This window comes from Larus michahellis, chromosome 2 (assembly GCF_964199755.1).
Source record: "Larus michahellis chromosome 2, bLarMic1.1, whole genome shotgun sequence".
NCBI classification, from domain to species: Eukaryota; Metazoa; Chordata; class Aves; order Charadriiformes; family Laridae; genus Larus; species Larus michahellis.
The window spans coordinates 32,498,275-32,512,423 of NC_133897.1; the positions used below are offsets into that span (position 1 = coordinate 32,498,275).

The 14,149-nt window shown below is 37.0% G+C and overlaps 1 protein-coding gene across 4 annotated transcripts in view; it reads right to left on the minus strand.

Annotated features, from left to right (window-relative positions):
* Window positions 1–383: 383 nt before the first annotated feature.
* Window positions 384–14,149, minus strand: part of AGMO (alkylglycerol monooxygenase) — a 193,690-nt gene continuing 179,924 nt past the window's right edge. For all 4 annotated transcript variants that reach the window (XM_074574790.1, XM_074574788.1, XM_074574789.1 and 1 more), the window contains one exon: window positions 384–1,093. In XM_074574790.1, coding sequence (XP_074430891.1) covers window positions 1,013–1,093 — 81 coding nt within the window. In that variant the 3' untranslated portion in view covers window positions 384–1,012. The remainder of the gene's footprint in view (window positions 1,094–14,149) is intronic.

Consider the following 14,149-nt stretch of genomic DNA (forward strand, 5'->3'; position numbering starts at 1 on the left):
ATTTTTTAGCTACTTGACTTTAAGCACTTCTAAAAGTCTTGGAGCCAAATAAAAGTTGGAAGAGTGTGAGGAAAGAAAAACAACCCAGCTCCAATATTTTTGCCAGTCCTGCTGTTTGGAGACTCCCTTTACCATTTGTATTTAATTTTCCTATCTTAGCACAAACCATCTTTCCAACAGCTCCTGAAAGACAAGACGTGCATCTCCCCTGAGATCACCCCGGCAGGAAATTACCAGAAATTAAGGGCCCAGCCTTACAAATATTTTGTCACGTGAGTAATATTAGTCAATGGGATACCCATGTGCAAGTGCTGGCTTCATCAGTATCTGAAGTTGGCAACTGCAGGTGTACTCCTTAAATAATTCAGTATAAACTGCAAGTCTGCATTATACAACACATACATTGTCCAATTTTATTGAAGATGTTTCAACTCATACTAGTTCAAGTTATTTTATCATGCTGTTTTTAATCATTTTCTTGCCTCGACTACTCATCCTCATGTAGCTGTATGTTATGAACACTGAATTGGGCATGACACTGAAATTCTAGTGTAATTCAATCATTACGGAAAAACTGACATTCACACATGTTTATGTTTAGCCTCAATAGGAAGACAGTCAGTCACTTTATACCAGGTTAGAACAAATACGATATTAATTATTCCTCTTGTGAAAAATACTTTTCACATATAATTACTAACAAAATCACTGCAAAATGCGATTAGTTTTACATGGTTTCTAAGACTTTGTAATCACTTCAATGTAAAAATATGTGTTGTGAATGAATATTTTATTTAAATTGGAGGGAAATTAAATATTTTTTTAGAAATCAAAAAAAATGAATACATATCCTAATGAATCTTTCAAACCTTCATATGAAATCACAAACCTCTCCTATCATAAATAAAATGATTGCGATTCAGTAAGAATCATGGTTGATTAATTCCAAGGAACATAGAAGGTTATTCCAAAGTGCTGTTTCCATAATTAAAGTGATGCTAGATCTGCTCTTTCAGTGATGTTTATCTTTGGATGAAATGATCCGCTTCATAATTTGGATTCCCCAGAATGCAGCGCAGAGGGAAAACAAGACCTACAACACAGAATTTAAAATGAGAAATATTATATAAGATTTTTTAAATTATACTTGTCTGTAAATATAATGAATGGGTGAAAACACAGAGCTCTCCAGTAGAAAAATTACACAAGAATTCTAGGTATACTGACAAATTCACTTTAAGAATGTATGCTTTCTTTTTTCAATTACTCTTTATTGTGTACACTCCTGTTTGAATTTGTTCTTTCTGATTTGTATCAAAACAAGGTAACTGGCAAAGTCTGCGTGACCCTCCCTATTTTGTAATGAAGTTTGGATTTGGAGTACTCAGAGTCATATATAACAAGACAGGATAAGAATTCTGTCTACCTTCTGTGACAGAAGGTGGGTGCAAAAACGTTAACTGCTTTTTTGGCTAATGGTCTGAGGAATGCTGACATTGTAAGTTGCATGGCAGGATACAAATAAGTAAAGTAGCCTTAGATATAAACTATGGCAAAATAAGTGTTCTAGCTGCACTACAATAGATTAGTACTTATTCCCCAACCTGCTATTTATGATAAGATATAAACTAGATTGGAAACAACTTAAAGATGTAATACTCTTTATCTTGTCCTTGGCTCTGCGCATCTTTTCTTTTTTCCATCAGTGAATTTTAATGAGAGATCTAATAATTTTTTTTTCATTAGTTTATTTGCTGAAAACTGCTTTGGGATAAGTAGGAATACTTGCAGGGTAAAGTCTAATTCAGGTAATAATAGCTTTTTCCAAAAACCAAGAAGGGGAGCAGGTTAACAAATGCATGCACATGTGCATATGTCAAATTTTTATATTTTAAATTTCCTGAAAGAAAACTTTGCCTTTCACTTAGACAAAAATATTTAACGTAAGACAACTGCAAAATTAAGACAGATGTTATGGGTTACTGAACTAAGTGAATTTTTTTACTGTGAGTTAAACCAAAGATATTTTGTTCGGGTGGTTTTTTCTTGTTGTTTGAGGGGACAGGAAAAATTGAAAAGAAAATGGATTTTGGAGTCAGGTTATAACAATTCTTTTATAAGGTCAATCAGCAATCAAAAGGTACTGACTAGGACAGATCCAATATTAACATTAACACCATTTAACATTCAACATTTAACAATGCATGGCCCAAAAATCTATTTCTGTCGTCTACACTGTCACTCACCAAAGTACATGAGATTTGAATGTCCAATGTAAATAATAAATGACCATAACGCCTAAAAGGTACTAATTCTGTATTCATTGAAGGCAACACGATAGGATCAGGTCTGATCCCTCTCAACCTATCTTGGAACAGGTACAGGCTTCACATAATCTACACGGTACATACTTAGTAGCATGAGATGGGAGTAACACAATATATCAGTAAGTAGAATTCCAATTAAAAAAACCAATCAAATCGCCATTCAACCTCTATCAAGACAAATTCCCTTTGACTATTTTCATTGAAAGCTTTAATTCTACTTGTGCACGGGTGGGCTGTCTACTACATTTAAAACTTCTGATGACACTGTTGGTGCTGTACTTGTGGTCCCAAGAGTCATAAAATTCTCACCAAAAGACTTACTTACAAGAGTTTCAGACCTTTAGGGATGAAAGATTTAAGTTCTTTTTTTTTTCTTGCATTATCACAAACACCTTGTAAAACTGTAGCTCTATGTTAGAGCTACGGAATAGAAAGACATTTTAAGCAGTGCTGCAGGCACATACTCTCTGTGTTTTGTGAGATGCCTTATTTCTGTGCTGAGATGCCCCGTAGAAGAAAAACAACTACAAATAACTACCTGTATTTCTGATTTGGCTGTTATGTAATCGGGATGAGTGTTAATCGTGACATACATAAAATGATGATTTACATATAACATGCTCTTACTGTGGAAAAACTCTTTGTCGTGCTATCTCCAGAAACAGATCTTACCCACTTGTCATAATTAGTACTCCTCTGACACATTACTAAACTCCTTTCATTCCTCACCTCAGAAAGATCACTCCTATTCCTGGAAGATGCATTAAATATAGAAGTATTTCATTTTCAGAAGAAGCACATTTAATGACTGAGGTGCAGGGCATTTGTAGGGGATTAATGACTGCTGGGAGATGATGATCACCTGAAGAAGTACAGCCATGGGCCATTAAGCCCCAGGAAATGTCCTCAGCTAAAGATAGTTATTGCTATTATAGCCAGAAAATGAAAAAAACATCTCGGGTGAATTTTTCTTTTTAAAATGGAGTTATGCAGTTTCTTCTTTCTTAATTAAATTCTCTATTGTGAATTTCTTAAAGCATGCAATCAATGCTTGTGGGGGCGTATTTCAAATTGCAGTTATTACATCCAGAATGAAAAAATGCATACTGCACATTGTGGATCTGCAGAACAAGTTTGGCTTCACAATTCTATAAAAGTATTGATTCACTGCCTATCAATGTCAGGACTGCCAGTACTCAATGGCAATAACGTATTCATGAAACAATAATGCTGCAAGGTTGTGGGGGACAGGGCTCGAGAAAAACCCAAACATCAGGGAAAAAAATTAAGGGGCCACATCCTCCCTTGCATGACAGCAATTCTGGCTGGCTCTACCGCTATAATGCTGACCTACCCCCAGCGGAGCCAGCTGTATGGGGCTACCAAGCAGAAACTTGCTGTGTAGGTTGGAGTTCAGTTTCTTTTGATTGCTGCTACATATTTTGGAGTTACAATGCTTGACCCACTTGAATCAATAGTGCAATCAGGTGATGTCAGCAATGAAAAGCCGAGACAATACGTGCCAGAATTTTGATCAGACAGTAGTGTAGGCAGCAGGAAGCAGCTGAAGAGCATTCCACCAGGCGACCTGAACTATAGTTGACCAGTATTTTTCTAATGCCCTTGGGAAAACGTACTTCCTGAATCCTATGTGCAGATATTTTGCAGTTTCTGTTCAACTCTCTCGCACCCTAACAGGTTGGGTTTTGTCTTCGGGGTAGTTTTTTTTTCCTCCTTTGCAGTTTCCAAATTATTGTCACAGAAATTCTCATTTCTTCTTGTATTGTCTAAACCAACTAATATTTGTCCTGTGATAAAAATATTCACATCACTTCCTAATCATCATTTTCCTAGTCCATCCAGCATTGAAATAAAAAGATAGAATTAAATAGTACACTTTTTTTCTATTTTTACACTGAGAAAAGTTCCCCCCCCAACAATATTACATAAGAGCAATAGTTTTACTTCTGTCTTGAAATGAAAAATTAATGTGGACAATGGTCGTATATGGAACAGCTAGGCCTAAAAGCAGAATTTCTCACAACCGTATACCCAGCAAAGTTAAACGCAAACTTTTTGCCACCTTAATATAAGCACTTGTTACATTTGCCTGTTCAAGTAGCTACAGATTAATTACAGACTGTGCTTTAGACTGTTGAAAGAGGACAGTCGTCTTCCAAATATTTGCATTACTTCCTTTCATACAGTTTTTCTATTTCCATACAGCCCGTGAAGAAGCCTACAGAAATGTAAATAACATTCTTCACAAGAACAAAGGCAGCTTTACTAATGGATTCACTGCAGAACTGAGTCTGCTCTTCACAGGAAATCCCCACTGGAGTGATCGAAGTTTATTAGGCTGTAAGAACTACTTTAAAATCATTAGCTAAATTCAGGCACCCACTTCTGCATGATTAGCTTTGTTGTTGATCACTAATGCTATTTTCTGCTGTTTTCTCTTTTCTATATCTGAGTTGCCTAGACATAGTGTCTTTCCTCTTGCAGATTTCATCTGGATAGAATTACAAGGCTTCAGACATTGGTCTAGAAATGTAGACAAATGTCTAGGTAGCCCTGCTTTAAGGAGGGGGAAGAGACTCAAACCACAAGACCTCAGATCCATTCCAACCTAAATCAATGATTATCTGACACTTCTCAGATTCTGCCCAGACGTGTCCACTCCAAATTTCGCTGCAGAGACAATCTGTAACTGTGCAACTGATTGGCTATATCCGGGGTATAACACCATACGAACAGGTGTGCTCTTGATACTGAACTATCTGAACACTTCGGTGCTGGGTAACACATATTCCTTAAATTTGCCCTTGGCTGTTCACATCATAAAGTGGACTTGGTGCTGGCAAATGTGATAAACAATGAGCCCTCTCAATGTGGCGCTGAGAATTGTTTAACTGATAGAGCAAATCAAACATGATTAAGGTTCTTTTTGTATTCTTTATCTATAAATCTGGACATGGCTTCTTCAAAGGAACCAGAAATCATTTCATACTATCAATATTAATGATAGAGTAATTTTTAGACTTTATCTGAAAGGGTTGTGTCTGGGTAATGTCATTGTCCTTTTCTAGTAAAGATGGAGATCATGAACTGATAGAACAGTTATTAAAAAATACTAATATTAATAAAAAAATGCTTGAATAAATTATTCCAGATTTCACAAATACCTAAGTGGTGCTGTTTTCACTAATACCATTGCCGTTTTCCCACTTCTGTACACAGGACTGCCTCAGGTGCTGAACTACACAGAGGAGATAGAAAATACATGTCTCAGAAGTGGGGGAAGTGGTTCACTATTTCTGGAGGTCAGTATTTGGGAAATAAACGCATGGATCTTCATTTTCAGTGCAATGTTTTAAGATGAGCAGTCTGAGACTTGTAGAGAAATGCCATGGCATTAACAGCAGATCCAGAAATCACTGATCTTGTACAGTGCTCAGATTAAGAAGATTGCACTAGCAAAAAGTTGCAATAACAATACCTGGAAAGGGAAACCAAGAAACAAGAAGGTTCTTTCTCTGTTTGATGCCTTCCATATACTTGGAAATACATGGAGAAGGAAGTGGGAAGCTGATTTTTTTATTTTTTTTATTTGGTGAAGGAACTGTGGATAGAGGGGAACAGGGACAACTACGATAGTAGTGGCTTCACAGCATTTATCCATGATTTCTGTAAAAGTAGCAAGCTGTCTGGAAATTCTCCATAAGAGAGAACACACATTCAGACTATTGGTGCAGCATGTATCTCGCAGATTCAGCATGTCCCTGACCTAGAACAGGTGTGTATTAAGAGACTTTTGGCACACACAGGATTAAGCCAAGGATCTTCAACTGCCACAAAGCATATTGGTAGTTCACTCACAGACTGGTTTCTTGCTACTATGACATACCTTATTAGTTTTATACTTCATTATTAACAGATAATGAGAAAATAATAGTGAAGTGATATATACATCTCATTCCTATTCTGTTAAATGTTTTAAACGTTCCTTCTTTTATTAAAATATGGTCTGAGACTCTAAAGCTAGATAATGCATGAAAACATAGGCTGCAAAAGACCCCGTACATTAGAAGGCTTATATTACCTATTCAGGAGAGACAAAGAAAGATCTGGAGAAAGGATATATATTCTTCTGTTGCTTTCACAGCTGGGCACATCCCCAGTATGAAATCAAGTGCACTGCAGAGATGCCTGAGCTAGCAAGGACATAAGCTGCTAAATCTCTCTCAGCACAGCACCAGGTTGACTCTGACTTTCCTGGCATTGCACACAAGCTAGTAAGTCACATCCTTCAGCTAAATACAGGGGGATTTTTACACAGGCAGTGCTAGTGCAGTTATATTTAGCCCTAAAATGGCTTATGTGCATCCAGCATGGTATCTTGTATCACGTCCTTCACTCAGGAGAAACCAGTCTACAGCCTCTCAAATCACTTGTGTAGATGTATGTATCCTATTTAACTGTTACCTATGAAATTCCTTCTCTCTTGGGTCACAGAATAATCCACAACCTAAGCACTAGGATTAGGAAGGTTTTACCTCATTCCCCAAAAGACAAAAATCCCACTGAAGTGGGAAGCTTTGCCGTCAGTCATGTGAAAAGGAACTCCAAAGCATGTTAATAATTATTAAATCTTCACCTTGCGATGAGCTGATGCAAGCTGAAGACGGTATCAACGTTATACTCATTAACATGTACAGAAACTCTCTGCATCTCTTCAGTAAGAAATTTGTTCTAAAATCTGTTATTGAAACATCTGAGAATACTTCCCACAGTAAGTTACCTAATTCCATCTAGATCTAATGATTTAAATCCTAGATCATTCTTCAGTGTTTAGCCATGCCAAGTCATCCCCAAAGTAAAACCCTTTTAAACAAGAAAAGTCTTCTTAGCTGTTCAATGAACATTTAAAAATAACTTCTGGACCGAGTCTGTTTTGTTGTTTTGCAAATACATTCTAAAAAGTTTATTTGGTAATTATAAATTCTCAATCATCATCTGAGCTTAAAAATTCCATAAAACCTGCAAATAAAATATATACTTTCTTACCCATTCTAGACCATAGTAATATTTTAGAATTTCTGTTTATTGTTCTTTCATATTGCTTTAGTTTCATTTTTGACAACACAGTACTGAAAAACAAGTTCAAAGATCAACAGTTTTAGAAGACTTTAATTTGGAATATCACTCTTTTTATTTTAAATATTCATCAATTTTTCAGTCTCCATTTTCCCTCAAAGTCAAGAAACAGCAGGCATGGAAATTTTCTCAACTATTATATCTTAAACGAACAACTAAACCCAAAGTTTTCATAAAAGTTAAGAAGACAAAACTTAATCTGTAAACATACCAGTTTAATCTGTTGCAGGCTAACAGGCCAAACGAGATTGAAAGAGTTATTAATAGCTGTTTGTTGCAGAAACGAAATATTTGAGATAGTCCTGTCTCAGTTTGGCTAAAGCTGTTGAGTTTATTTTCTTAAACATTTAAACAGGAAATGTACCCATTGAGATGAAACATCTCATTTACTTTTATGCCTGTCAGCAGCTGTAGCATAATTACATACACCCCACTGCATCACTTATAGCTCAAACACAAATTGGAGGGTAAACCAGACATCTGCAAAGAACTATTTCACTTTTTAAGATACTATTTAAATTATATGTAAAGAGCAGTTTAATCTCCTTTATTCAGAAATATGAAGCTCATTTTAGTTTAATCAATAGTATACCGCAGAGATCTTACATTTAATCAAATTTAAATTGTTCTTTTAGGCTAAAGAATTGAATTCTTTTAAATGCAATATTTTATGTGAGAAAGACTGGACGTGTATATTTTTGGGATAAGAGTAAGGGTATTCTTTTTGTATGGTCATATGTTTAAGTGAAGTTTAGGTACCATACTGCTTAATCCTGTGTTACAGTTTTTACTTAAAAGATGGAGCAAATTCATTTAAAGGAGCTCATGCAGGAGGGACTTTTCCTTTATGCCTGCAACCTTGCTTGAAAATAGAGGAAAATTACAGCTACAGAAAAAAAAAAAAAAGAAGATTTTAGTTTTAACGCAGAAGAAAAATTGCTACACATAACTTTTCAGAATTTGGACTGGATATTACCTATCTGTATAACATTCACCAAATAGGCATCTACAGAGATAATTCAATCTCTTCAATCGCTTCATTTTTATGCCAGTTTAATACTATACTGTCGTTTCAAGAAAAACATTAGGTAAGTCAGTGTCCAATCTCTCCATCATTAACAGACAGAAAATATTGTGTTTCTACACAGATGGTTTCATTTCAGAGCATGGCTATTGTGCGTAGGCACCCTGGCAAGGTGATGAACAGAACCAAGAGCACTCTGTCAGCCTGGAGAGCTCTGACAAAGGTGGCTCCAAAGTGGAAGATCTCCACTCACTGGTATACTAAATATCCTCTTGAGAAAAAGTTGACTAGCTACGAGCTCCAAAATGGGAGTTTTTCCATTGTGTGGGGGAAAAAAAAATATTAAAAAAATAATCCCAGCCTTTAACTATAACCCACAGACATTAGATCACTGACGGGAAAAACTTTGCTGCAGATGTTGAAAAGAAGTGATGGGAAAAAGCTGGCTACTGTGACTAATGGCAAACGTGAAAGAAAGGAATAAGAATGTGTAGAGAGGGATAAAAAAATTGAGTGACAAGCAGAAGGGATTTCCAGCACAGTGAACAAACATGAGACGAAGATTACTCTTAAAGCCAACATGTCATAAGGAGAAATGAAAAATGGAGAACGTAGAAGGCTGTTCTCAGCATAAAAAACCCCAACCCAAACCAAACAAAAAAACTTCTGAATGAAGGAAATGGGTTAATATTTATTGATAATGTAGAGGAAAAATTTTGCCATAGAAGATACATATCCAAGTTAAAGATAGACAGAACACACCCATCCTGCTGGCCAACCCTCTTTTGAGGCCAAAAGCAGTAAACTGTGACTGTTTTTACTTTCCAAGGAGAAGAAAAATGCGCTGAGGTCAGTCCAGCCCTCTGTCCATCCCTTTACATGGAAAAGTAGATCTCCTCCTGGCTATTGGTGTCTTTCTTTCTTGCCTGCTCTCAAGACACTCTTCCTGTGTTCTGGCTTGTTGCTTCTATTCTTGTCTGGGGAAACTCCCATCCCAAAACTCACCATCTTTTGATTATATAAAAGTCGTTGTCATCGATGTTAACCACAGACATTCAAATCATTGATATTACTACTCATTATGTCAAGCTAATGTAGTTGTATTATTTAATTAGCTCATACCAAAAAAAAAAAGAAATAAAACTAATGGAAGTGATCCATGTGACTTTCTACTAGGAAAATTAGGGAAACACAGTCTAAAGGAAACTTCCGTATGGAGGGTATAGAACTCAGTGGAAGAAACCTCCAGGAAGGAATAATCAACTATTATATCACAAAATGAGAGGGAAATCAGAATTTAGATTAAAAACCAGGCATGTATTATCATAATATTTATAAAATACAAAGAAACTATGAAACATCTTTCTTTTTCTGGAATACAGGAGGAGATCACGGAATCACGGAATCTTCAGAGTTGGAAGGGACCTCTAGAGATCATCTAGTCCAACTCCCCTGCTAGAGCAGGATTGCCTAAAGCACATCCCTCAGGGCTGCATCCAGGCGGGTCTTGAAAATCTCCAGAGAAGGGGACTCCACAACCTCCCTGGGCAGCCTGTTCCAGTGCTCTGTCACCCTCACTGTAAAGAAGTTTTTCCGTGTATTTGAACGGAACTTCCTATGTTCTAGCTTGTGCCCATTGCCCCTTGTCCTGTCACTGGGAACCATTGAAAAGAGCCTGGCTCCGTCCTCCTTAAACCCACCCTTTAGATACTTGTAAACATTAATCATGTTCCCCCTCAACCTTCTCTTCTCCAGGCTAAAGAGTCCCAGCTCTTTCAGCCTTTCCTCATAAGGGAGGTGCTCCAGTCCCATAATCATCTTGGTTGCCCTAATGTAATGTAATGAGATGTAATAATGGTTTTAAAAAACTCTGGAGATCCTGAAGAAAACGTGTAATTTAATAGAAATGGAAGATAGTAGACTTAAGAGAAACCAAATACAAAAACATGCAGTGAGGAATAATCATTAGTCAGGAGTAAATCAGAAAAAAATTGGAGAGTTGGAGCAGTTCACAAGCAAAATATATCTTAACCATACAGAGCTGATACAAAAAGATGCCAGTATCACTGTGGAAGATATTAACAGAAGCATTCCATGTAGCCCCTGTGTATTGATCCAGCTTACTGAAAGGTGATGAAGTCCTTAAGGAAAACATAGATAAGCTAGATATAGTCATGAAGTAGACAACAAGTATGATTTTAGAAACATTTAGAAAAGATATATGTAGGAAAGGTTGAAGAAATTCTGCTGTGTATTCTTGAGAAAAAAAAAAAGACTCAGGAGGGGCAATAAGATTGATCTTCCGACATGTAAAAGAGAATACAGAAAGAAAAGAAGATTATAAGCTACTGGTCAGGGTAATACAAACACCAAAAAATCTTTTTAAACTGAAATTTTCATTAGATAATTGCTAGCTCTAAGGATGCTATAGCATTGTTGGCTAGGTAAGGAAGCTGCAAAAGGTGTGTAAATGGTTAGATAGGCATGTGTCTATGGTGTAGCTGTACTTGATTCTTCTTCAGTGCAGGCTCCCCACCAGCCTGGTATTTCTGTTTATTTACAATGAATGGAAAAGGACTCTTCACCTCTAACATTTGCTAAGATCTACTTTGCTAACATCGGTTAATAAAGCTGAGACTGTTAGCACATGGAACAACCATTACTTAGCAACTATTTTTTTGCAATAACCAACCTTGTGCCAGACTTCACCAATTTCATTCTCAGATGTGGTTGTCACCTTAATAAAAGGACAAAAAAGCAGAATCTGCTGCTGCTTTAATTTTTTTTTTCTTTTTTTTTCCAGTTTCTGGCATTGGACAGGGTTGAACTTGCTTCCTGTCAGAGTAGTCATAGGATTATTACATTTAGAGATCAGCTTGCATTGGCTTTTCAGATAATAGTTGCGAAGACTGATGGCGGAAGCATGAGCGGGCTCGCTCCTATTTTACACTCAGCACACACACTACAGTAAAAACACGGGACTGCATAGTCAAAATCATGTGCCTCTCAAACTGTGAAAGAATAATCAAGGAGATATAGTAAAAGCTGGGGATGCTGGGGTATTCAGTTTGCTTTCCTTGCTATCGATTGGGCAAGACACATAGTCGTTACAGCTCCTTAGCTGCAAAACAGACAATCATTATGTTTCACCAAAATAGACTTAATTTCCAATCCCTGTCTTACTAAAAACTAAGATAGTTTAATTCACCACAGCAGTGCTAAGAAGACAATGACATGTCAAAAAGGCATAGATTTGGCCTTCTGATTTTTTTCTCTGACAAGTCTTATATTCTGAATTTGTACATTTTTTTTAATTATGTTCTTGAATAAACACAATGAACATCCTGAAAAATCAGATAATTGCATGCATTTCTTATATCACTCCAGCTATTTAGCAATCTTAGTTCCATAACGCGTGGCACTGACCACATGAAGAGCTAAAAATGGTGTGAGAATTTGTTTCTATGTCACAATTATGTTGGTTTAAAAAAAATCACAAATCTCTATATCATTAACAACTGCAGAATGTTGGAAAAAATACCAATCCAGGCTTAAGTTTTATAGAAATGTATCCTTTTCTTATTCTAAGGTTTGGGGTTGGGATTTTTTTCCCCCTATGTGGAATCCTAGATTAAAAAGGATGTTGTGCCCTAGATATGCTTGTTTTGGAAAGGCTACTTGGTATTGTTGTATTTGTATGTCAAAGGGAGGACTGAAGTCTCAACAATTGTTAACCTCTCCCATGGTGTGCTAATAAAAGGTCAGAGGCCCACATGTGGCTTGCAGCCTGGGGAATTTCAATGTTCTGCCAGGGATGGGACCGCCCGACCGGTTTCTCTCATAAGTTTTAAGCCATAAACTGCATCCTACTTGGCTTGCTGTGCCAAAACTGGACCCAAGGGTATCCAGAGTCTTGGCTGATGGGAAAAAATGAGTGCTTCCTATGGAAGCCACAGCTGTTTTCCTGAGAGAGAGAGAGCACAGATGCTCAAATATTTCTCTACTTTCCGTTTCTGACTACCTGTTCTGGCAGCAGTTCCGAGAAAGGGGGAGGACAGAGGCAGGCATCCAGCTGCTTTCAATAAGCCTTGGCAGCACAGGTACTGATTGCCTAAACACTAAAAATGTTCAAAAAGAATTTTTTCTGGATTTCAAACTATGAAAAAAAAGGTGAGAGCATGCACTAATGCTCCCCATCTTCCCCTCTTGAGCAGAAATTTAGTGATCAGGGTAAAGACCTTAATTGTGAAAGCAGATACCATTTCATGGAAAAAATGATACTGCATACTATTGAAAAAGATATCACTCATAGAAGTATGTGTGTCTATACGTATATGTACACAGAAATTCAAGTATATACATAAAATATTTATATCCTATGCATTTTCTAGAAGATTTGTTTCTTCCATCAGACTGTAGGCTGGATGTCACAATATGGATTTGATTTTGAATTGTGGGGCCATATTTATCCCAAGTGTAACTCTGTAAGTCAAAGAAAATACCTATGCGAAGTTATATTATACATTGGCTTGGCCAAGAATTGTATGTAAAATCAGCTACCTCATAAATTTCATTGAAATGACATTACATTAGGATGTGGCTTATTATACTGTTTAGTAACTGTTTAGCAATTATTCATACCTGCCATTTTTTGCCTGTACGTATTGAGTCCAATGACCTTTTCATAGATATACTTGGTCAAAAGCGCATGCTTCTGCTCTGGACAGGTTACGTAGCGGGTTGAAAACCCTTATATTGACATCCTTCAACATTTTTCTCCAGTTCTATCTTTTGAAGTATTATATAAATGTCTTAAATGGACTTAATTAGTCCAATTAAAGCACAGTTAATTAATGTAAGTAAAAATGGAATAGTAGATAGTTATAGCTGATATGTAAACAGCAGAATCGCACATACCTAAGACTGTAAAAACCCTGAATTTAACGCTTGTTCATTGTTCAGTGAATCAACTGAAGCACTATCAGTTAAGCTTACAGTTCACTAGTTTATTTGCTTATTTTTAAGGACAGGTCTGTCAGTCTGGTTCACGGCTGCACCTGTTTGCTACCTGTAGTGCTCTGTCAGTGCCTGTCCCTTCTGTCACAGCCTCTCTTCCTATGAAATGAAGAAACATCTCTCAATCTACAGGGAAAGTAAGCAGATAATCAATGTTGTCTGCAAAAAGCTTTGGGAAAGTGCCTTGGGAAAGAGCAGCTCTATAAAAGTGGTAATTCTCCCCAACAGACAATCAAAAAGGCATTGTCTTCACAAGACATCCCAATGACTGCTTAAAGGCCCTCGGCAGGCTACTTGAACATCCAGCAACCAGTCTTCCTCAGGGCTCTCCCTCTCCGCTCCACTGTTCATCAAGACCTTTCATTTACACTCAGTCCCACAAATTTTTTGTAGTTTTTGTCTTGTTCGCTGCCTAGACATCAGACACCTATTTCTACTTCAGTTCAATGATCAAAGTATGCTACCAATGCTCTTGTAGTAAGACCTAAGTCGCTCTGCTAGCCACTACATTCCCCAGACAGAGCAATAGCTTTGGTTTGACAGCTTCCACAAAGGTATTCTGTAAGTGGGTGTCTGAGTGCTCCTTCAGACCAGAGAAGCTTTAAAGATGGTGAAGTCAAATCCA